The sequence below is a fragment of the Podarcis muralis genome, chromosome Z, assembly GCF_964188315.1.
Source record: "Podarcis muralis chromosome Z, rPodMur119.hap1.1, whole genome shotgun sequence".
Lineage (NCBI taxonomy): Eukaryota > Metazoa > Chordata > Lepidosauria > Squamata > Lacertidae > Podarcis > Podarcis muralis.
In genome coordinates, this window is record NC_135673.1 from 19,314,464 (window position 1) to 19,337,716 (window position 23,253).

The 23,253-nt window shown below is 48.2% G+C and overlaps 1 protein-coding gene across 7 annotated transcripts in view; it reads right to left on the reverse strand.

Annotated features, from left to right (window-relative positions):
- LOC114589356 (mitochondrial fission factor-like) overlaps positions 1 to 23,253 on the reverse strand; it is a 33,691-nt gene that overhangs the window by 1,719 nt on the left and 8,719 nt on the right. The window contains exons 1-6 of one of the 7 annotated variants that reach the window (XM_028715713.2): positions 10,103 to 10,414; positions 5,346 to 5,619; positions 4,387 to 4,556; positions 3,314 to 3,399; positions 2,794 to 2,955; positions 684 to 762 (exon numbers count right to left, since the gene is read on the reverse strand). In XM_028715713.2, the coding sequence (XP_028571546.1) occupies positions 684 to 762; positions 2,794 to 2,955; positions 3,314 to 3,399; positions 4,387 to 4,556; positions 5,346 to 5,544 (696 nt within the window). In that variant the 5' untranslated portion in view covers positions 5,545 to 5,619; positions 10,103 to 10,414. The other 6 variants (XM_028715712.2, XM_077922273.1, XM_028715714.2 and 3 more) reach the window with 6 other exon arrangements.

The window sequence follows — 23,253 nt, forward strand, 5'->3', positions numbered from 1 at the left end:
AGGCCTGTCATTGCCCTTCTCCCAAGAAGCAAGCGTCTTTTAATTTCGTGGCTGCTGTCACCATCTGCAGTGATCATGCAGCCCAAGAAAGTAAAATCTCTCACTGCCTCCATTTCTTCCCCTTCTATTTGCCAGGAGGTGATGGGACCAGTGGCCATGATCTTCGTTTTTTTGATGTTGAGCTTCAGACCATATTTTGCGCTCTCCTCTTTCACCCTCATTAAAAGGTTCTTTAATTCCTCCTCACTTTCTGCCATCAAGGTTGTGTCATCTGCATATCTGAGGTTAATGCCTGCACTGGCTGCCCACCTACAACTGAACCAGGCTCAAGGTCCTGTGTGCCTGAACCCTTCCATTCTAGCCCATCATTGGCAGGAGCATCATTGGTCATTCTCTGAGTTGGTGAGGCTCTTTTGGCAACAGAGAAAAACTGAGCTGTTCCTGTCTTTGGCCCAGTTCTGTGAAACACCCTGCCACTCTTAAATGCCTGCTGAAAATGTCTCTATTCTGTCAAGCTTATGCAGGCAGTTAAGAAGGCATCTTCCCACAGCATCTGATTTCCGATTCTAAGTCTAATAGAGTGTCATGTATAATTGCTGTAAATGGCCCTGGTATTTTTTTTTAATAAAAAACAAAAACAAATAGCAGCATATAAATATTTTCACAAATAAACAAACCATCACCTGCTTCTTCATTGCCAGAGCCTCTGTGGTGCCGAAGTCCTCCGGAGAGCTCTCTGAGGCCACACTTTTCTGCAGGGAACTAAAAGGTGGGAGGAGAAAACAAGAGCTTGAGAGAAAATATGGGGACAGCTGATGAGGTGCAGCTGCATAAGAGGTTTTGAAGGGGTGAGAGAGACATGGTGAGTGCCCAAAGCTAGGCCAGACCAATACATTTTGTTCAGGTGAGATGGCACCACCCCATGCCACACTGTAGGTACAGAAGATGCACAAGCTGAAGCTGAATTTGGCTTAAACATTGCTGGAGTGACAGGCTCCACCACCACACCTGAGAGCAGCAAGAGAAGCCGAGGAGGTGCAAAGCAGGTCACACAGACAGCACACTTAGCTCTCCCCTCCGACACCACCTCCCTGTTTCCTTGCTGACCACTGCCAGTCGGTGCCAGTTCTCTGACCGATGCAGTAGTGTGGCCACGTGACACCTGCTGGCCACTTCTCTGCCTACTCATGAGAAGAGCCCTGCTGGGCCAAGTCAAAGGGGACCCACCTAGTCCAGCCTCCTCTCAGTGGCCTGCGGTTTGCAGCAGCTGGCATCTGGAAGCACCACTGCCTCTGACCGTGGAGGCCGAGACATCAAATAGAGATCTCCTCTGGTTAAATGTCTCCATGAGTTTTGAAGCTTTGCTGGTTCTAATGGAGAGGAAGCCTCCCCCTGTAGCATAGGATGGTTCTCTGGATTGATTGATTGGTTGATTGATTACTTCCTTCCTTCATCAGGGCCTTTCCCAGCAATCCCAGTATGCATTTGGAAAGGGTGACGATGCAAGTCAGGCCAGGTCAACAAGAAGCAGCATCACTGCTGGCATCCAGATTGCCAGGGCTGCTGCCTACAACCTGCCTTCCAAACTCACTGCTTCATTTTGCCCAGGGCACAAAGGCTGTCAAGGCCAGAAGGCAGAACAACCACTCTCTGGTTTCCTCAGGCTTCCTTCCTTCCCCTCCTTTACCTGCACAAGTGTGCCAGTAGCAGACCTTGGGGTCTCAAATCTCAGGTGACCTGTGCAACGCCAGAATTTGGGGCTCCCTACCACCTCTCGCCTTCCATCCTACGTTATAGTTGTGGTGCCCCTGTGGCCCCCACCCCAGGCTCTGCACCCAGTATGACAGAACTAGTTGGTTATATAGTTACTCATCTCCTTGACATCTGATGGTAGGGTGCTCCACAGGGTGGGTGCTACTACTAAGGAGGTCCTATGCATATACATAATAAAATTATTTATTACTATTTATTTATCTTGCCTAAGCCCCCACCTTCTCCCCGAGGGCCTAAGTTTTTAACGTTCGGTGTTTTTTAGTGTTTTGGTATTTTGCTGGAAGCTGCCCAGAGTGGCTAGGGCAACCCAGTCAGATGGGTGGCATATAAATAATAAAATTATAACACCGATTGTGTGGGCCCAGAGATAACCCACAGGTAGCCCGTCAGGTAGGGGGACCTCTTTAAGCAACAAGGGACAAGATCTACCTATCCACCCATTGTACAAATAGTGTGCAAGAAGCTCCCGAATTTATCACCAAAGCTTTTCTGAACTTCCCAAGTGATTCATCTTCATGATTTCAACTGGGGTTCACTCGTGAGGTCAGGTCCAAGAAGCCAAAGGGAGGGGGGGACATTTCCAGGCCTGAAGGGGGGGAAATTCCATGACCCTCTTTTTTGGCTCTCCCCACAGGTGAAATAATACAACATAGAAGCCCCCCAAAGCATGAAAATGTGCAGCATACACATGGGGTTGCAGCCCCCCACTCACCTTTGGGTGGAGTTTTGGGGTCCTACCTTGGGTCTGAAGGCAAAGTTCTACCCACAAAACTCTTACAATCCCCAGGACAATGGTCTCCTCCTCACCACCTCCAGTAATGGAGCTGGAGCTGGCCATGCAGATGTGGAACCCAGGAAAGCAGAGCATAGAACATACCACCAGGGCAAGAAAGAGAAGCTCAGCCAGCTGGAAGCACCCACTCCCAACCAGAGGCGCAGCTGCTGCACCATACAACCCTCCTGCTTTGCACACATCCCAGCCAGCGGCATGCTGCCCTGAGCAAAGCCAGAGAGAATCACCTGCATTGGGCTTGGCCAGGCTTGCAAAACAGCTGGAACATCTGGTGCCCCAGGAACCACAGCACCTGAAGGACATTCTGCAGGGAGTAGATCCTGCCCTCCAAAGGGAACGGAGGAAGCTGGGGGGTGGAGGAGGCCGGGGGCGGTGCACTTGGCTTCTGCCTGCAGGGGCACAGGGAGACAACCAGAGTGGTCACTTCCTCTGGCACCAGAAGGGAACTTCCTGGCCTCCAGAGCAGCCACAACCTGCACCTCGGTCAGAAAAGGCTCTGCGGGCACCTGCTTTGCCTTGGCACAGCTACCCCAGAAGATGCCACCACCTCCACTGAACATGCCAAGAGCCCTTGGCATGTCTGGGGAGAGAGGCAGACTCCCACCTGGCAGCCTGGGAGGATGGATGAGCAAGGGAGGGTGGCTGCAAGTGCCCCTAAAGCCCAACACACCAACCCTGCCTGCCCCACAAGGGCAGCAGGACACTCAAGAAGGACCTGGCCAAAGCCACTCCGCAGCTTTCCCTTACCAGTCTTGCCTCTTGTCGAGAGTTCCCAAGCCCCGGTGAGGATTCTTCGCCAGCGCCCTCTCCTTTCTGGCCCTGCTTTGATGTGCCTGGGTGAGGGGGCAAGAGGCAAAGCTCCAGCTGGGGGGCTAAAGGCAGGACCCCTTTTCTCCAAAAATGGTTGCCCTTAGGCAACGCGGACCACAGGCAGTCACTCCAGGTGCACTTGGAGCCCAGTAGGACAGAGCAGCCTGGCAGGGCACACTATTCCCTAGTGCTGCCACAAAAGGCAACACCGCTGGTCACCATCCCTAAGGAGTGTCTCTTTGGGTGGGGCACCATGTCACACCAGCCGGGTCTGTGCGGCATACACACAATGTAAATCCACACACTAGGATCTACCACCACTGCTTACTCCACTTTGCAACCCCACCTACCCCTTTGCCCTCCCCTCCTAACCAATCCCCCCCCCCCTGTCTCCCCACAGCTTTCCCTGAGCTCCACTTCCTTTTAAAGGAGGGGGAAGCGGCTCCACAGAGCACCTTGCTAAATCTCTGCATGAAGTGCCTCCCCCCCCGAATTAAAACCTGTTGCAGGTGCCCCCTGTTAAAAAGCTTACCTGGCCCTGCCTGTTGTTCCCCACAGTGCAGTTGCATGAAGTGAGATTCTCTCCTCAGAGACCCACCTATGCAGGGGTTGGGAACCCCCACCCCATGGGCCAATCTTGGCTTTACAGGGTTTCAAATATGGCCCAAGTGGACATTCCCCATGAGTCATGCCCACCTGCCTTGCACCTGACATCATATATAAGGTGAGGTGAGGGGCAGAGAGAGATGCGGCCGTCAAGCAACAAATGAGAGCCTCAAAGTGGGAGAGCTGATGGGCTGAGGAGCCAAAGTCTGCTGGCTGGCTGCACATGGTTCTTTGAAGTCCCAACTATGGGACTTGGAAGCACCTGGTGCTATTGTGACTTTGGGTGGTTGACAGGTGGCCCATGAGACTAGATCCTGACAACTCCACCCCATGGCTCCTTGGGGACCTTCCTGCATCCCTCCCAAAACTGTGGCTATTGCCTCAACCTGTCCTGAGCACAGTACCAGCCGTTTGCGCCTTGGGGCTCCAGGTCCAGAGATGAAGGTGAGGAAGGGGTGCTCTCCGTAAATGGCTGGCTGGATGGTTGGCTCCAGCAGAGGCTCCTCAAGAATCGGGTGCTGGTGCGACAGCTGGCTAAGGAAGTGAGGCTGGACAGCAGCATTCGTTGTCATTTCTACAGAGGAAGGAAGAGATGAGAGAGGGATGGGGAAGGACCTCCATCTGCCCTGCAAGGCAGCTGATGGCAGGCTGTCCACATAGCCCCACAGATGGAATACCACTCTGTACAATCTCCCTGCAGGGACCAAAAGGGGCTTTTATCCAGAATCTGGTGCTGGTCTCCACCACCTTGCTCCATACACCTGAGGTTTTCTTGGCAGATGCAGGAATACAGGCAGGCATTTTGATACTGATGGGATTTTGTGGGTTGTGCTGTGAAAAGCTTGCCTCTGTAGACAGCACGATTCCCACAATCACCCCCTTGTCTGCATGGACCCAGGGACATCTTCACCTTTGAGCTTCAGCACCAAGTGCTTTTGCCTTCAGACCTTACCCTACACCAGAGGGGTGGTGTTTTCAGCCCAGGGGGCATGTTCCCTTCCAGGAGTGGGTTGGCCAAAGGGTGTGTGGGACCAAACACACACACACACACACACACACACACACACACACACACACCACTCTCCATCCAGGCAAGCAAGAAGACTTGTCATCTTAGTTCAAAGGCACCTTCCAACCAGGAGGGATGCAGAGAAGGGCAGGCAGGAGTTGTGGCCTGGGGAGGGGTGTGGCCTGCAGAGACTGTCGCCTAAGGGCCAGGTAAAGCTTTGGTGCATTCAGTTCCCGGAGTCTGGGGTTCCCCATCCCTGCTCTATACAATACCCCAGTGCACAGATGCTGCACAGAAGGGTTCTATCTCATCCACCATCTCACTCCCTAGTGTACAGCAGGCACTTCTCCCTACCTGCCACAAGGATCCTGTCAGGGATATGCATCTGGTAGGATGGGGGGCAGTCCTTTGGGGTTGCCCCCTGCAGGTCTCCTGCACTGGGGTCCTCTGCCACCTTCAGCCGGCTGGGGACCTGCATCCTTTTGTTGATGGCTTCGGTGAAGCCCAGGTCGCAGGAAGCCTTCTCCAGCTGCATGCTCCAAATGGGCAACATCTGTTCTCTCTTCCTTAGCCCCAGGGGTCAAGGCGGTGGGGGGCAGTTACACTTATGGAGCACGACACCTCCTTCCTGCTAAAAAATTAAAAGGGGAAACCAAGATTAATCCCTTCAGAAGGACTGGGTGTTCCTATGCATTGGGCAGGGAATCTCACTGACCACATACCTCCTGCTCCTGCTGGCAAAGAAAGCCTATTCAGCGACTACCTTTAAGTGCTCTCAAAGAGATGCTCTCCAGGCTTCACATATGCCTTGGGGGGCTGCTCCTCTCCCTAAAATGGATGTTCGACATGGACGTGAATCCACAGATGGCATATTCTGCCCATGGCTATCGTGGCTCTTGCAGAGAAGAGAGAGAGAAAATGGAGGGGGAAGGAAGTTGCATATGCTCCTTCTGAGTCTCTGCCTCTCCGCAATACAGCTCTGTGGTTGCATACCTCTAAACTTACTAGCTAGCAGCATGCCTTGTTGGATTTGACTGCAATCTTCCACAAGCAATGCACACCCATGACACTGGAGCTGCAGCTCTGAATTTATTGCATTTAGAACCCACCTTTCCTCCAAGGAGCTCAAGGTGACATATGTAGTTCCACTCCTCTGCCCGCTTCCATTTTATGCTCACAACAACCTTGTAAGGTGGGTCACTGGTCCCAATGTCACCCAATGAAGTTCATATAGCCAAGTGCGGATTTGAACCCTGGTCTCTTCCACGACCTAGACCAAACACTCTAACCGTTACATCACCACTGGCCTTTATCTATCAAGCTTCACATGGTTTGGGCCCAGCCTTTGCTCAGACATCTTGGGCTCCAACTTCCATCAGCCAGTATGGCCAGTTGTCGGAGAGGACAACAGCAGTCTCTAGACACTAGGTTGCCCCCAATCTTTAAGAAAATCAGAAAAGCCCTGTGGCTGGATCAGGCTGAAGAGATCCCCCATTTAGCATCCTCTTCTTACAGTGGCCAGTCAGATGATGCTTATTTCATTATGGCCCCTTCTCTAAAAGGCTGGAGCAGGTGACCAGTGCAGCCACCTCCCCCCCCCTTGCTCACCTTGCTCTCTTGGACCCTTTGCTCAGGGGTGCTTTGGATGGTCAGGCCTGAGGTTTTAGGGAGGGGTTTTTTTTCCTTCCAGGAACTTCACTAGAAGCTTTGTTTATGCACTGCTTTTAATAATGCAAACAACCACAAGGCTTGACATGTTAAACAGAGTAAGCTTCAGGGTCAGTTGTGCAGACTGGCAGAAATACTCGTCCAAAATACATTTGCTTGGTAAATAAAAATAAAAAAAATTTAAACCCACAGCTTTGTTCTTTTTATGGGTGCACTGAGAAGGAAGGAGCTCCAAGGCTTTTTCCATCAGAGAGGATGAGAGACAAAAATTCAGGTCAGAAGCCTCCACCAGCCTCCTAAAAGCTAGCATCTCCTCTGGAGCCCCTGTGGGGCCTCAGCACCACCACCAATAAGCCCTCCACCCAAGGGCTCCTGCAGCACCCACTTCTCTTAACCCAGCCTCAGCGTGAATGATCCTTGTTCATTCAGCCTGAAACCCCTTCAAGGCTTCTGCTGAGGATATTAGCAGCTCAGGCTGGGCTGCCCTTCTGGGCCCTACGCTCAACGCTTGAGCAAGCTCCCCCTGAATTGTCTACCCTTGTCATATGCAGAGAGCCCAGAAAGAGAAACTCCCCTACAAAAGGGAGCAAGAAATAAGATGAATAATACAGCCCAAGGCTTTTGTACAGTTGCAAAAGGAAGCAAGCAAGTACATAAGGAAAGAGCTCTTCTGGCCCCCTCTGGTGGGCTGATGGGAGATTGCAACAGGTGGGAGATACTGTGTATAAGCAGAGTGGGGGGCCAGAGGCAGATTTAGGGGATTCTAACTGGTGCAGTCCCACTGGGCATGGAGCCCTGGGGGCGCTCCAACAATGATGTATAATGGAGACCCCAAGGTCTGCCATTTTGGGGGGGGGGGGTAGGCTAGTCAAATTAATAGTGGATAAAGCTGCCTATGAACTGCCCTGAGACCTGCGGGAATAGGACAATATATTAAACAAACAAACAACTCTCTTCAGCATCAGAGGCAGGATGCTGGGGGACTGCAGCAGGAGAGGGCTGCAAATGTCAATCAGGCTTTCCACAGACTAAGTTTTGCTACAATCCAGTGGTTTTCCCAGGAAAAGTAGGGGCAAACAGAAAACTACTTGGACCCATGCTTTCTAGGCACTAGAAAAGCGGAAGTGTGGATAAACATTAATAATACTACATCCCCCAACAAAGATCTATTGATGTTTGTTTTTAATTATTTTGCTTTTAGTTTGCTTTCAACTTAAAGGTAAAGGTAAAGGTACCCCTGCCCGTACGGGCCAGTCTTGACAGACTCTGGGGTTGTGCGCCCATCTCACTCAAGAGGCCGAGGGCCAGCGCTGTCCAGAGACACTTCCGGGTCATGTGGCCAGCGTGACAAAGCTGCATCTGGTGAGCCAGCGCAGCACACGGATACACCGTTTACCTTACCGCCAGTAAGCGGTCCCTATTTATCTACTTGCACCTGGGGGTGCTTTCGAACTGCTAGGTTGGCAGGCACTGGGACCGAGCAGCGGGAGCGCACCCCGCCGCGCGGATTCGAACCGCCGACCTTTCGATCGGCAAGCCCAAGGCGCTGAGTCTTTTACCCACAGCGCCACCCGCCTCCCTTGCTTTCAACTTACCATACGTTTTTACTATACACCAGTGTGATACATTTTTGAGACAGTGGCAAGTAAATATTCTTTATAAATAAATAAGAATCCAACCACCAGGCTCTTGTGCTGTTTAACAACAATAAAGAGAGTATGAAGATCACCTGGCTCTTCTGGTGAGGGCTACCAACCCACAGGCCTCTATTATACCTCTATTCATCTCAGTGAATGAATGCAGGTGGGCTTGTTCCTTCCTGCATCAACGGTACGGCCTCTTCCAAGCCTCCTCCCTTGGGTCACCTTACTGGCAGAGAAAAGCTGGTGAACCTGTGGCAAAGGGCTGGCTTGGAGCAACAGGCAGTCTTTCTCTGCCCTCAGGAGTTCACAATACAGGCTCTCTGCCAAGGCACAAGGAAACCTAGGTACCAACCAACCCAACAGGTAAGGAAGGCAAGAGAAGCAATTTCTCCAATGTCTGCCAAAAACAAGAGGACATAAGAAGAACCTGGATATAAGTGGATCAGGCCAAAGGGAGCCCAGCTAGTCCAGCCTCCTGTTCATACAGTGGCCAACCTGATGCCCCAATGGGAAGTCTTCTACAAGAAGGACCCTGAGTGCAACAGCAGCACTCTCCCTACCTGTGGCTTCTAGCAACTGGCTTTCAGAAGCGTCCCTACCTCTGACCATGGTTCAAGAGGAGGATGTCCTTTTGAGCATCCTCAAACTTCTATGGCTGCTAGCCCATGTGGCTTCTCCAGGAGTTGTGTAATCTCTACAGACTAGCCCCCCTGAGCCACACCCAACTACAGGCTGGTGGAGAAAAGCAGCAAAGACTGGAGCCCCCAGGGGAGGGGAGGGCAGGGAGGGATTGCTACTGGCACAAATCTAAGTGGGCCCCACTGGCTGGGATGCAGAGCCCATATGTTTTGCTTTAGAGAGATGGGATCACAACGAGCTATAACAGAACACAATTTGTTTCTGTCTCCAAAAACTGCTTCTGAATTTCAGTTGCTGGAAACCACAGGAGAAAGAAGAGTGCTCTTGTGCTCAAATTCTGCTTCTGAACTTCCCATAATGGGCATCTGGTTGGCCCCTATGAGAACAGGATGCTGTGCCACTGATCCAACAAGGTTCTTCTGATGCTCTTATGGAACCTTCAGGTCCAGAGGGAGTCTATCTAGAATTGCCTTTGGCCACTGTAAGAATAGGACTAGAGATGGGTCCCTTTTTGCCTTATCCCACAGAAGCTCTCCTAATGTTCTTCTGTTGTGTCCTGAGAAAGACTTCTGGACTTGGCTGTTTCCTTGCCAGCAGGGGAAAGAGGCTTTGCCGATGTGCTGCAACAACTTCGCAAAAAGCCAGGAAAGCTTTTACAAAAAGAGGGGGAGAGAGATACAGAGATAACTAAATCCACCACCACCATCACCTCCAACCAGAATGAACCTGAGACGCGATGAGGAACACGCAGGAAGACCATCCAGGTGCGCCAGCGTTCTTCGCGCTCGAGGTAACTGAAAGAAACTTCCGTAGCTAGGAGCAGTCTACCGGAAGCGGTAGGGAAGGCCCACTGGCCCACTAGCCCCACCCCCACCCCGGGTTTGAACCAGAGGAGACCTTCAGAAGTTTTGTCCGACAACGCTCGGCCGCTCCAGGGGAGTTCGCAAAGCTAAGGGCTCCTCGCGAGCAACGCCTCGGCAGCGAGCGGCGGCACTCAGCACATGCTCAGAGGCGCCTCCCACCTCGGTATTTGCCTCGGCCTTCCGCCAGAGGGCGAGAGCAGATGCCGGAGGGGCTTGGCCTGCTTGCTGCTTCCCTCCCTTCTCTTTTTTCTTTCTTTATCTTTTCCTCCTTTTCTTAACGGGACTTTTTTTGACGCACCTGCTCCTGCTACTGCTGCCACCGCGGCCAAGCATCCGTCGCCCGTGACGTCGCCCCGCGCCGCGATTGGCTGGGCGCTAACCCGCGCCCCCTGCTCCAGCAGGCTGGCCTGGGCCGGCCGAGCCCGAAATAGCCATGCCCGGGCCGGGTCACTGCAGGCCAAGCGAGCCGCGCGCTCAGAGCCAAGCAACACAACAGGGAGGTCGTCTGCAGGCAAGCAGGAAGGCAGCCCACAGGCGAGGCTTCTCTCCCCGCTGCTGGGGGGAGCTGCTTCACCTGTTGATTTCTGCCTGCCGAGCCACAATAGGCTCCGCCCTCCACGAGGCAGGGTTGAGCCGATCCGCCGTGGGATATTGAAACCTGGCAGAGAATTGGCATTCACGTGCATCTGTTCCCTAATAGCCCTTGTTACTCTAACAGGAGCCACGGGAGAGCTCCTTCTGCTAAGATCCGCCGCTGCTTCGGGCGGGAGTAGAGAGGCATTCTAGTTATACTGTACTCAGGCGCAATATTGTCTCTCGAATATTCACTGGCATGGAACGCAAATCAAGCCCTGGGCAGGATACCGGTTTGTGTGTGTTCCTGGGAAGTTGCCCCAATCCCAGGGCACGGGGTGGGGGCTCTAGCTGCCTCAGCAAAGCGCCTGCTCTAACCACTGAGCCAAGGCCCCTTACAATTCGGCTCTTCTCCTTACGTTTGCCTGCGAATGTGAGGAGTGTTGGGAGCCACCCGGTCGCCTCTTCTTCTACATCCACCATCAGTGTTGAGGGTATAACGAACTGTTCCTGCATATGGGCGTAGCCTAAATCAAATAAATACAAATCTGAGGTTCTGCTCCCGCCCGCAACAAAAATCCTGGGTACGCCCATGTTCCGGCAAGGGTGGCGGTGGGGCCGCGAGAGGGGTTTTTTATTCAGCAACACATCTGGATTTGTGGCTAAAGGCGGGAGATACCAAACCTACAGAGTGTCACCGCTGATACTAATCAGGTCTAAGTGAACACAATATATTTCTATCCCTTAGATTTACAGGAAAGTAAAAGATTTACCCCCAAAATGGTCTATGGCTCATAGCCAACAGAATGCACCAAAGGCTCACACATTTTAAGTACCCAACAACAAAAGAGTCCAAAGGAACGATAGGCTGAAACCTTGAAATCCAAAAGATGAAAGAGGGCTGCAAAAGGTGCATTTCAGGAAATCTGCCCTGTATCTTAACATGTGAAAGGCAGGCAAAGCGGCCAATTTTTTTTAATTCTTCTTTTAGAAAACACCACTTAGCTAATGATGCACACACCCAGGCTTGTGTTGCAATACAGGTAGCTCACAACTTGCACACATTCAGCTTTACATGCTTGGCAAATAAATAAATACATGGAAAGTGAGGGGGTGGTGTAAAAGACTGGGAATCCTACCTGCCACTGAATCCAATGTGCTTTGACTATGCACAATTTTGGCTTTGCATTCTATCCCCAGAACACCACCCCAGCATGAGGTGAGAGTCGACTGTATTGCACAGCCAACACCTGGTACATTCTGTTGGCTGTCAGCTATAGGCCTGTTTTCCATAAAGATTAAAAAAATTACCGTATGTACCAAGTATGTACATAAATTTATGTGATAGAAATGTCTTATGTTCATTTACACCTTTATTTGTGGCACATTCAATAGTCATATTGATTTGTAACTATTTTATTCCTTATTTTAATTCCCATATTTGCATTTTATTCTATGGAATTCAAATTGTGACACAATAAATTTCAATTAGTAAGAAACAAAAGGAGCAATGACAGTAGAATTAAGAGGATGGTGACATCATTGTCTAAAATGGCGGAATAATCTGTTAGCTCCAAACCTCCAGCTATTATAAGCTATTATAAGCTTCTAAAAGCTAAAGGATACCTGGGAAAGGACTGGACTCTAAACAGGTATGCCCATCTCACCCCAAATAGCTAAAGAAAAATGGCATTCCGAAGCTATTTTAGCTCTAGAAATAACAGTGGAAGATCGGACATAAGTGAGGATGAAGCAAGATCAATGGCTCTGAAAACGTGTCTCAATAAAGAAGACTTTGAACCTTTCCAGGACCTCTTAAAACAATTTCAAAAAGATTTAGCAGCGGAATGGAATGCAGCCTTCAAAGACTTCAGAGACGAAATCAAAATGGAACTGAAATACTTACCTACAAAATTTACTTAATTGTCTGCTTGAGCTAATGAGGTTTCGGTACTAGGAATAAGCAACAAATCTGCCATTAAGAGATTCACTAAAACAACATCAGACCAACAACTTTGTATGCAGTTCTTAGAAGATACAAGTAGATGAAATAATTTACAACTTAAAGGCACTCTGGAAAGCATTGAGAAAGCAGATATACAGTAAAAGTCTTTTTTGTTAATTGGCTAAATCAGCAGTTTCCAATCTTAAATGTGAATTTAAACAATGTGAAGAGAGTACATAAGGTTTTGGCACCACCTCCCAACCGTGCAATATAACAGCATCAACCGTGCTATATATTAGCAAAAATTGCACATTATTCCTGAAAAGAAGCAATTATGAAAGCAGCAACAGAAACAATAGACTTGAACATGGAAGGGCAGAAAATCCAAATGTATAATGATTTATGTGTAGGGACTCTACAAAAATGAAGAAACCCCCAAAATATACAACCCTGCTACAAGCTTCTGGAAATTCCAAAACAAAAAGAGGTGTCAGTACAGCATTTGGATTTCCCCACATAGAATAACAGAATTGTAGAGTTGGGAGGGACCATGAGAGTCATCTAGTCCAACCCCTGCAATGCAGGAACCTTCCGCCCAACATGTACCTCAAACCCACGACCCTGAAATTAAGAGTCTTGTGCTCTACCAACTGAGCTCGTAAATATTTCATTTGAAGAAGACAGAACTTGAAAAGACCAAGAGCTCATTTCAAAAAGAATTCCTTGAAGTAGTAATAAATAAATTCTGCTCAGACTTGTCGGAGTGTCATGCCTAATGACACAGCAGTTCATCCCCGGTAACTCTTGCCCCCACAAAGCAGTAGCTGAGACTGATGTTCCCCCCATCCCCACAACTGCCTAAGTCCCCACATCTCCAGGCTTTCTCTCCCTCCCCCACAAGCAATCAGAGACTGTGTGTCACCAGTCTCTTCTCTGCCCTCTTCATGTCTCTACTGGTTCTGGGAGACTAGGGAGGAGGCGAGATTGTCACCGCAGGAGGGGGAGACACCCATGACTCTTCACTAGCTTGATACATCTCTGCCCCTTGGCCTCCCTCATCCTATTCTTCTGTTCCAGCTTCTGCCCCTGATTCTGGACTTCTCTCTGCCACAAACTCGCCCACCTCACTAAGTCCTGTTATCTCTTCAGCTTCTGACACCTCCTCTTCCCAGGGTTTTCCCTCTTTGTTGCCCACAACCATTCCCCCACCTCTGAGCCTTCTTCCCCTGGGGGTTTCCCAGCTGGTTCCTCCCACCATTCCTCTGCATCCAACAAGTTCATGACACTGATCAAGCAGGATTTGTTAAAAATAGACATATTACAGACTGTATATGCAAAATGCAAAATGCAGTGTGATATGGAAAAGCCTCAAGGTAATAACCTCTCTAGACACCCACTAAGCTTTCAACAAAGTTCATTGGAAATGCTTCTTCCAATTATTATCTAAAATGAACTTTGAAAATTATACCAATTTTAAACAAGTTTTAAACTTGGCCTACAATATATTTCACATTTTGGAATCAACATCACAAAGTCACAGATGCAATTATTTAAAGTTAATTTTTTACCAATAGTGAAAACCATAAAAAAATCTTGAAATATGGTCAAAGACATCTGTCTCCTGTATGGGAAGGGTAGCGTCAGTTTAAATGATGATATTACCAACATAAATTGTTCTTGTTTCAAACTTCATATATGTATTTCAACAAAGACTCTAAAGAAATGGCAAAAAAAATGATTTTTTAAGTTTTATTCATCAGGGCAAGAAACCTAGACTGAGATTAACAGTATTCAGGGCTTTTTTCCCCCAGCTGGAACTCACTAGAAGTCTAGAAGTCAGTTCTGGCACCTCTCAGGTAGGCTCTGTTGCCATTATAAGAGACCAAGGGAGGAGTCGTAGTGAGTTCTGGCACCTCTTTTTCTAGAAAAATAGCACTGACTGTATTATATCAACACCCCTAGAGATGGGGTATGGGTCTACCACATTTGCAAAGATCATGATGCTGCCCATATACAACATGTATATGTATGTACATATATGTATATGTATATGTATGTACATATGTATATGTATGATAAATAATGTAAAAGAAAAGATTTGGATAAAAATTGTATCATACAATTGGAATTTGATAAACCTGAGCAACACAGAATACCTGGTATTCCAGTCTTGGTTTGTAACAAAACTATCTTAGAAATATTAACAACTCTATTTTTAAAAGCAGAATTAAATGTCTTGTGGTGATTTTAGATATCAAAATTAACACCTCCTATATCACAATCGATTCCCTTTGTATTGCACCCCTCTTTCTATGCACCTGATAGAAAACTGATTTATATGAAATGGAAAGAAAAAGACCCGTATAGATTGGTACACTTCTATGAAAATGATATTTCTCTTACCGCAGGGGAAATTTTGGGAAGAAAGGAGGGATGTAGTATGAATTGGCTATTAATCTATCAGGTGATATATTTTATCTCAGATTCAACAGTTAAATATCAAGCAGTTAGACCATTGACACCATTTGAAAAACTGATTCTGAAAATGACTGTACTAAAATCGTCCATTTTATACAAAATACTGACCTAGCTATTGGACAATGCTTGGCTATTAAACAAAGGACTAGGTACAGGGCCATAGTTAGGGGGTGGTGAAGTGGGGCCCCACCAGGGGCACAGGCGAGGGAGGGGGCATGCAAAATCGGCTAAAATATGTCCATAAATAATGAAAATATTGATAATTGCCTCATAAGAAAAGGTTTTAAATAGAGGGTGAATTGAATGAGTAGAGGAAGGGGGTTGGAGGAGAGATGGAAAGAAGAGCTAACTTGTCTGTGGCTGGGGGCGCAATCTGGATGGTTCTGCCAGGAGTGTAAGATCACCTAGCTATGGCTCTGCCTAGAAATTGAAGAAACAAACTGGAACATCATAGCGACAACCCCACCCTCTTCAACATCAACCCACATTAGAGAAAACTATTTCAATTTAATATGTAGGTGGCATTAACACCTCTAAGAATCACATACCCTCCAAGATTTATCTGATGATAATAAGGACGTCCTATTCATCATCATCATCATCAACAACAACAACAACAACAACAACAACAACAACAACAATGTTACTATTTATAGTCACCCACTCTGAGTGACTTCCAACATATATAACACATAATAAAACATTAAACATTAAAAAACTTTACGATACAGGGCTGCCTTCAGATGGCTTGGGAAGTGGATAACTCCTTACCCTCCAACATTTCCCCGATGAAAATAGGGATATCTTAAGGAAAAGCAGGTGGCGCTGTGGGTTAAACCACACAGCCTAGGACTTGCCGATCAGAAGGTCGGCGGTTCGAATCCCTGTGACTGGGTGAGCTCCTGTTGCTCGGTCCCTGCTCCTGCCAACCTAGCAGTTTGAAAGCACGTCAAAGTGCAAGTAGATAAATTGGTACCGCTCCGGCAGGAAGGTAAACGGTGTTTCCGTGTGCTGCTCTAGTTTGCCAGAAGTGGCTTAGTTATGCTGGCCACATGACCTGGAAGCTGTACGCTGGCTCTCTCGGCTACTAAAGCGAGATGAGCGCCGCAACCCCAGAGTCGGTCACGACTGGACCTAATGGTCAGGGGTCCCTTTACCTTTAAGGAAAAGCAGGACATTCTGGGATCAAATCGGAAACTGGCACAGCTTCTGTAAATCAGGGACATCCCTGGACAATAGGGGCACTTGGAGTTTCTGGATTCAGCTATATAGACAAAGCATCCTCAGCATGCTGGAGTTGGCACGAAAGTTGGCACGACTTTCCACATGTGGACATGTGAATCAGTGCAACCACTTTGGGAAAGGGCATTTACAGAAATGAGCAAAATTATGAACTAGGACGTACAGTATGTTGGATCAATCCATCAACCTCTGATGGATGATTTAGAAGGATTGGGTCCAGTATCACTTTCGCTGCGTGTGTGTGCCAGTATTCATACTGAGCACAATTACATCTCAACGCAGCTCCTTCCATGGAAGCATCTTCAGGGCTGAAGGTATACACAGTAGGCAATAAACACTCATGGATGCCATAAAGATTCAGTCAACTGTAGAAGTTTACTTGACAGCCATAAAAGCATATTGGTAGCAAATATATACAGACATTCACCAATGCTGTGGTCAAGGCATGCTTAGAATCCAGCAAGAGTCCAAGACTCACTCTCAGCTTCTTGCAAGGTGCAAGCAAGAGATTCACAACAAGTTACAAGTTACACAGAACCGTCATCAGTACTTCCTGTCACTCTGCACATGTCCAGAGAACAGTTCCCACAGAAAATGTCCTTGCATAGACAAAACAAAATCAGCCTTCTGCTGCTTCTTGAAACTTCTTCTCCATTTCTGGAACAAATTATTCTCTCACACACAGAATATCCAACACCCCCTCTCCTTTTTTACCGAAACAGTAGGAACCATGACCATGTACACAGCAAGCACTGCAAACCCCAACATTTTAATCAGTTGAGCATGCCTCTGGAAAAACTAAGAGATTTGGTTACACACCAGCAATAATCAGTTTGCTCCCTGAACTTCTACCACACCAAGGAATTGCCAAACTGAAACACCATACTAGACACTGGCTCCCAGTCAGGCAAGTTGGACCAGTCACTATATACAGTACAAAGCACTTCAGCTTCTCTGGTCTTGAGGATGACCTCTTAAAACAATAACTACAAATAACAAAAAAGGGACGCGGGTGGCACTGTGGGTTAAACCACAGAGCCTAGGACTTGCAGTTCGAATCCCCGCGACGGGGTGAGTTCCCGTTGCTCGGTCCCTGCTCCTGCCAACCTAGCAGTTCGAAAGCACGTCAAAGTGCAAGTAGATAAATAGGCACCGCTCCGGCGGGAAGGTAAACAGTGTTTCCGTGTGCTGCTCTGGTTCGCCAGAAGTGGCTTAGTCATGCTGGCCACATGACCCAGAAGCTGTACCGGCTCCCTCGGCCAATAAAGCAAGATGAGCGCCGCAACCCCAGAGTCAGCCACGACTGGACCTAATAGTCAGGGGTCCCTTTACCTTACAAATAACAAAAACTTGTGTCAGCCCCCCTCCAGGCTACTACTTACAAACCCTACTTCTAACAGAGTAACTTAATCGGGTCTACTCTATTGAGAAATATATAGCAAACTTCCAATACCAGAGGGACGCGGGTGGCGCTGTGGGTAAAAGCCTCAGCGCCTAGGGCTTGCCGATCGAAAGGTCGGCGGTTCGAATCCCCGCGGCGGGGTGCGCTCCCGTTGTTCGGTCCCAGCGCCTGCCAACCTAGCAGTTCGAAAGCACCTTCTGGTGCAAGTAGATAAATAGGGACCGCTTACTAGCGGGAAGGTAAACGGCGTTTCTGTGTGCGGCTCTGGCTCGCCAGAGCAGCGATGTCACGCTGGCCACGTGACCCGGAAGTGTCTCCGGACAGCGCTGGCCCCCGGCCTCTTGAGTGAGATGGGCACACAACCCTAGAGTCTGTCAAGACTGGCCCGTACGGGCAGGGGTACCTTTACCTTTTACCTTATGGATCAGAATCCACTGGCTCCAAGCTATCCCCCTCAAGTCTTGATAACACTGGCTGCACACACAGTTGCAGGTCAAACTTCCTGACACTGAAAATGTGGAACTACTACTGTACCTGGCTCCAAAGAACCTCAAAGACACCTCCAGAGACAACTGTTCACAGCCCATGGTCAAAGAACCATGAAAACACTTGCGCAACCTTTCCACAGCTATTCCTGACTGTTACTTTAGAATTGCTAGATTGCCTGCCATGCTGCCAATTTCTGGTGAGGCAAATGTGGCAACTTGTGATACACAGAACACTGTCTTTCCATCTCTTTCTCTCTGGCTTCCCTCCTCCCTTCACGTCTGGAAGAAAATGGACTCTGCCTTTTGGGAACAAAGATGCACATCTCTTGGCTTCTTCACTAGCCTAAGAAGAATGATAACAGGGAAAATTGCTCCCCCTCTGTGAATTCTCCTCCCAGAATGCTGGGCCCACTCTACTGGCACAGAGCAAGAACCCCCTCTGTAAATAACAAACATCACTCCCTGTTCCTGGAGATTTAACAGCTATGGGCACTGTTCTCAAACCCAACAACTCAACCCAACAACGGAGGGGCCCCTTCCCCTGATCATGGGCTGTTCATGCCTGTCTTTTCACAAGAAAGTTAGATGATGCCTCCTCTTTCCCGTCCCGCAGGAAGTCTAGGAAAATTCACTGCAGCTAAACACAAGTTATGGGAAGGGGAGGGGAGGTCTGGTGGCTCCTCGATTTTTATAGCCCTTAAAGGGTTTAATTCTGATCTGGACTAAGCCTCTGACCCAGGCAACGATTTGCAGATGGATTTGGCAAAGCAGCAGTGAACAATCAGGCAGCCCTTAACCCTCTGGGCCCAGCCCTCTCCTCCCTCATCCACCGAGGCACGCTCCCTCAGCTGCCACAGCCGATGTCCGACCGTGGGCACCCAGGCGTCTTGGGGGCTGCAGCTCTGGTGCTCCCTTGGTAAGTCTCCCAGAGCCATGTGTTGCCCACCTTGCCCACCTCCTTGTCTGTCTCCCCCAAGACCCGACACCCCCCCCCACTTCCTTATTCCTCATTCCTCACTCCACTGAAGTCCTCAAGTGAGTTGGAGGCAGGGGCTATGAGGGACCCTCCAGAAATAGCTCTCATTTCTCCTCTCCCTAACCCTCTGGCCTACAGGGATCCTGTCTGTGCCAACGAGGAGAATCTCACTTCCTCAGGTGGCCAGCAATGAGAGTGGCTGCTGCCCTGGGACATGGTGATGGGTTGTGGCTTAGATGCCTCCTAAAGGGAGTTAGAACAATGACTTGGTGAGGGAAGGGGGAGGATGAGTTTATTAGGCATGGTGGCTAGCCACTGGCTTGCCTTCATGCCCACTAATTGTGGGCTTCCTAAAAACACCATGGTTGGATGCTGGACAAGACAGAAACTGGTCTGATGCAGCCAGGCAGTTTGAACCTTTATTTATAAGTTGGAAGGTCCTTTAAAGGTAAAGGTACCCCTGCCCGTACGGGCCAGTCTTGACAGACTCTGGGGTTGTGCGCCCATCTCACTCAAGAGGCCAGGGGCCAGCGTTGTCCACAGACACTTCCGGGTCACGTGGCCAGCGTGACAAAGCTGCATCTGGCGAGCCAGCGCAGCACACGGAAACGCCGTTTACCTTCCCGCTAGTAAGCGGTCCCTATTTATCTACTTGCACCCGGGGGTGCTTTCGAACTGCTAGGTTGGCAGGCGCTGGGACCGAGCAACGGGAGCGCACCCCGCCGCGGGGATTCGAACCGCCGACCTTTCGATCGGCAAGCCCTAGGCGCTGAGGCTTTTACCCACAGCGCCACCCGTGTCCCTCTGGAAGGTCCTTTAAAGGCCATCTAATGTATTTCCACGCTTCACCTGCTCAGTGCAGCTACAGCATCCCTGACAGCCAGCTACACAAGCGCTGCTAAAATGCTTGCAGCAGAAAGAAGAGCTTAGCGTCTCTGAGACAGGCAGCCTCCGTCCCAGCACAGCACTTGGTGCTAAAAAGTTTCTCCAAACATTCTGCTGAAATCTGCTCCCTTGCCATTTCCTTCCCACTGGTTCTGCCCTTGCCCTCTGGGGCAACAGAAGAAAGAGGATGCTGACCTGTCACCTGCATGACTGATAACCCTTCAGATACCTGGAGGCAGCTATCATGTGAGTCACCTGTAGCAGGCCAGAGCAGCCTGGAGAAAGTGTGGAGAAAAAGCGATAAATCTGTCCCTTAGGAAGGGCAAAGCTCCAAGGGGGCTGAGCCCTGCAGACATTTCCCCGTTGCTCAAGGACCAACCCCCAGACCTGAAGAGGCAGGCAAGGAAAGCTGGGGGGGGAGGGGGGAGGCATGAAAGAGAGAGAGAGAGGGGGGGGGGGGGAGGCTAGGAGTCTAAGAGGATTTCTGTAACAAAAGCTGGAGCCCTGTGAGGCCCCAAACCAGAACGTGGCTTCAGAGAATAGTTGGTGCTGGGAGAGGCTGATGCCCAGAAAAGGTTAATGAAACTACATTAAGAGTAGCATTTTTTTTTTTAATGCATCAGAAGTATTAAAAGTGGATTGGTTACATTTTCCTTCAAAATTATAGGAAGGGTTTCGTATGCCAGCTTCACCATTTCCTTCATTTTGTGCAGGTATTTTATTTTCAGTATAAGCAAGAGTCCGCTTTGCACCTACACACAGGGGGGGGGGGCTCCTGTTTCCAAAAATGGTGTGTGTGTGTGTGTGTGTGTGTGTGTGTGTGTGTGTATTCCAAATCACTCCGCCACTTTCGTTCTCTGAGACGTGGGGGGTGGGGTGGAGGAAAACTGGAACATTCTGGGATCAAATAAAAAACTAGGGTGGCGTCTGCAATTCCAGGACTGTCCCTGGAGAATCGGGAGAATTGGAGGGTATGCCTTCTGTGGGAATGTTCTGGGGTGCAGGAGAGGATATATTGACTAATTATATCCTTATCCAACTTGTGCTAACAAGTTCCCAAAATATCAGCAGAGTTTATAAACATTCCCCTTCAAGTGCGCAACGGTAACGTGTGCACAGGTTCGCTAGAACCTCTATAATAATTACCCTGGTAATTTCCCCTTTAGTTCCCTCTTAAAATACAAGACACGACACAGTCTTCATAAAAGTATAAAAGAGTTTACTCACGTTCTGTTCACAATGTGATCCCAGAAGGCACAGCTTAAAAAGGTTACATACATTTAGGATCTATCTTAAAGCAAGATAGGCCTTATCTCCTCTCTTGGCTGGGAGCCAAGAGAGCATCCTTAGATGTTTCCTCATCGAAGTAAAATGGCAGAGAGAGAGATGGCTGCCTGCCCTGTGCTTTTTGTCATTACCTGCACAGGGCAGGCAGCCATCTCTCTCTCTGCCATTTTACTTCGATGAGGAAACATCTAAGGATGCTCTCTTGGCTCCCAGCCAAGAGAGGAGATAAGGCCTATCTTGCTTTAAGATAGATCCTAAATGTATGTAACCTTTTTAAGCTGTGCCTTCTGGGATCACATTGTGAACAGAACGTGAGTAAACTCTTTTATACTTTTATGAAGACTGTGTCGTGTCTTGTATTTTAAGAGGGAACTAAAGGGGAAATTACCAGGGTAATTATTATAGAGGTTCTAGCGAACCTGTGCACACGTTACCGTTGCGCACTTGAAGGGGAATGTTTATAAACTCTGCTGATATTTTGGGAACTTGTTAGCACAAGTTGGATAAGGATATAATTAGTCAATATATCCTCTCCTGCACCCCAGAACATTCCCACAAAGGGTTAGTGGCCCCAGTATTGCATATTTCTGCGTATTTTTGAAGGATTGCATTGGATTGTGATTTTGAGTTGAGTAGTATTTTTCTGAGTTAACTTCCTGGTAAGCACATGGTCCTTTGTTCCATTGTGCAGTGGGGATTAAGCAACCCACCCCCTTCCCTCAGAGTTCACAGTGACCCAAGGCAGTGAAGAATTGTTTTGCATTTTGAGATTTTTGAGATTTTGATTTTAAAATTTTGAGAAATTTTGAAATTTTGAAGAATTTTCAAATTTTGGATTTTAAGATGGCTAGAGCAGCTTTTGATAGTGATGCAAAGCTTGGAATGCCTGTGCTGAATGAATACAATTTCATACACTGGAAGCAGCGCTTGATAGCATGTTTAGATTATAAGCATATTTTGGAAGCTTTAAAGCCTCAGCCTACGGGATCGTCTGAGGAAGATTTAGCCAAGATAAGTGCTTGGAAACGCATGAACAGCGAAGCTAGACACATAATTTTGAGTGGACTTCGTGATGAGCAGCTATCATTAATAAATAGTACAGATGATGCGTCTCAAATCTTAAGAGATATTGAGCGCGTGTATGGAGAATCTAGCATAAACAGTTTCAGAAACTTGGTGTGTAAATTAAGCAGATTGAGGATGAATTCAAAAGAGGAATTCACAGAGCACATCAACAAGTTTACTGAGATTATTCAAAGAATTGATCTGACTCCCAAAGCTTTTGATGAGGATACAAAGATAGCATTTTTGTTATCATCACTTGGACCACGCTTTGGCGCATTTGTAAGTTTGATGGATCATAGACAAGGTCTGACTTTTAAAGACTTGATTGGTTATTTAAAAGAAGAATGCAGAGATAGAGCTGAATCTCCAGTGAGAAATGCTAGAAGCAAAGACAGTGGTTATGCATCTAGGCAATTTACAAAGTCCAAAGAGATGCCTAAGAAAGTGATTTGTTTCAATTGTAACAAAGAAGGATCACATTGTGAACAGAACGTGAGTAAACTCTTTTATACTTTTATGAAGACTGTGTCGTGTCTTATATTTTAAGAGGGAACTAAAGGGGAAATTACCAGGGTAATTATTATAGAGGTTCTAGCGAACCTGTGCACACGTTGCCGTTGCGCACTTAAAGGGGAATGTTTATAAACTCTGCTGATATTTTGGGAACTTGTTAGCACAAGTTGGATTAGGATATAATTAGTCAATATATCCTCTCCTGCACCCCAGAACATTCCCACACCTTCATGATCAGAAGCACCTCATGCCCTGCTTGTGGCCTTCCCACTAGTGCATCTGACTTCACAGGGCTCCTCTTAGATTCTTACGTACTACCATGAAAATTCATGTTTCTGTTGTTTTGGTACCCTAGAAAACAGTGCATTTGCCACAGTGTTCCATACAATGCCAACCCCACCAATATTGCAGTTCTCAGGAGCAAACTAAGCATGATGTTTACTGTGTGAAGGCAATGACCTGCTGTGCACATTTATTTTTGCTCTGTAAATAGCTGAGCCACCATGGGGCCAGTACTACTCTGTATGCAGAAGGTCCCAGGTTCAGTCCCCAGGAGGGGCTGGGAAAGACCCCTATCTGCCAGCATGATGCTACA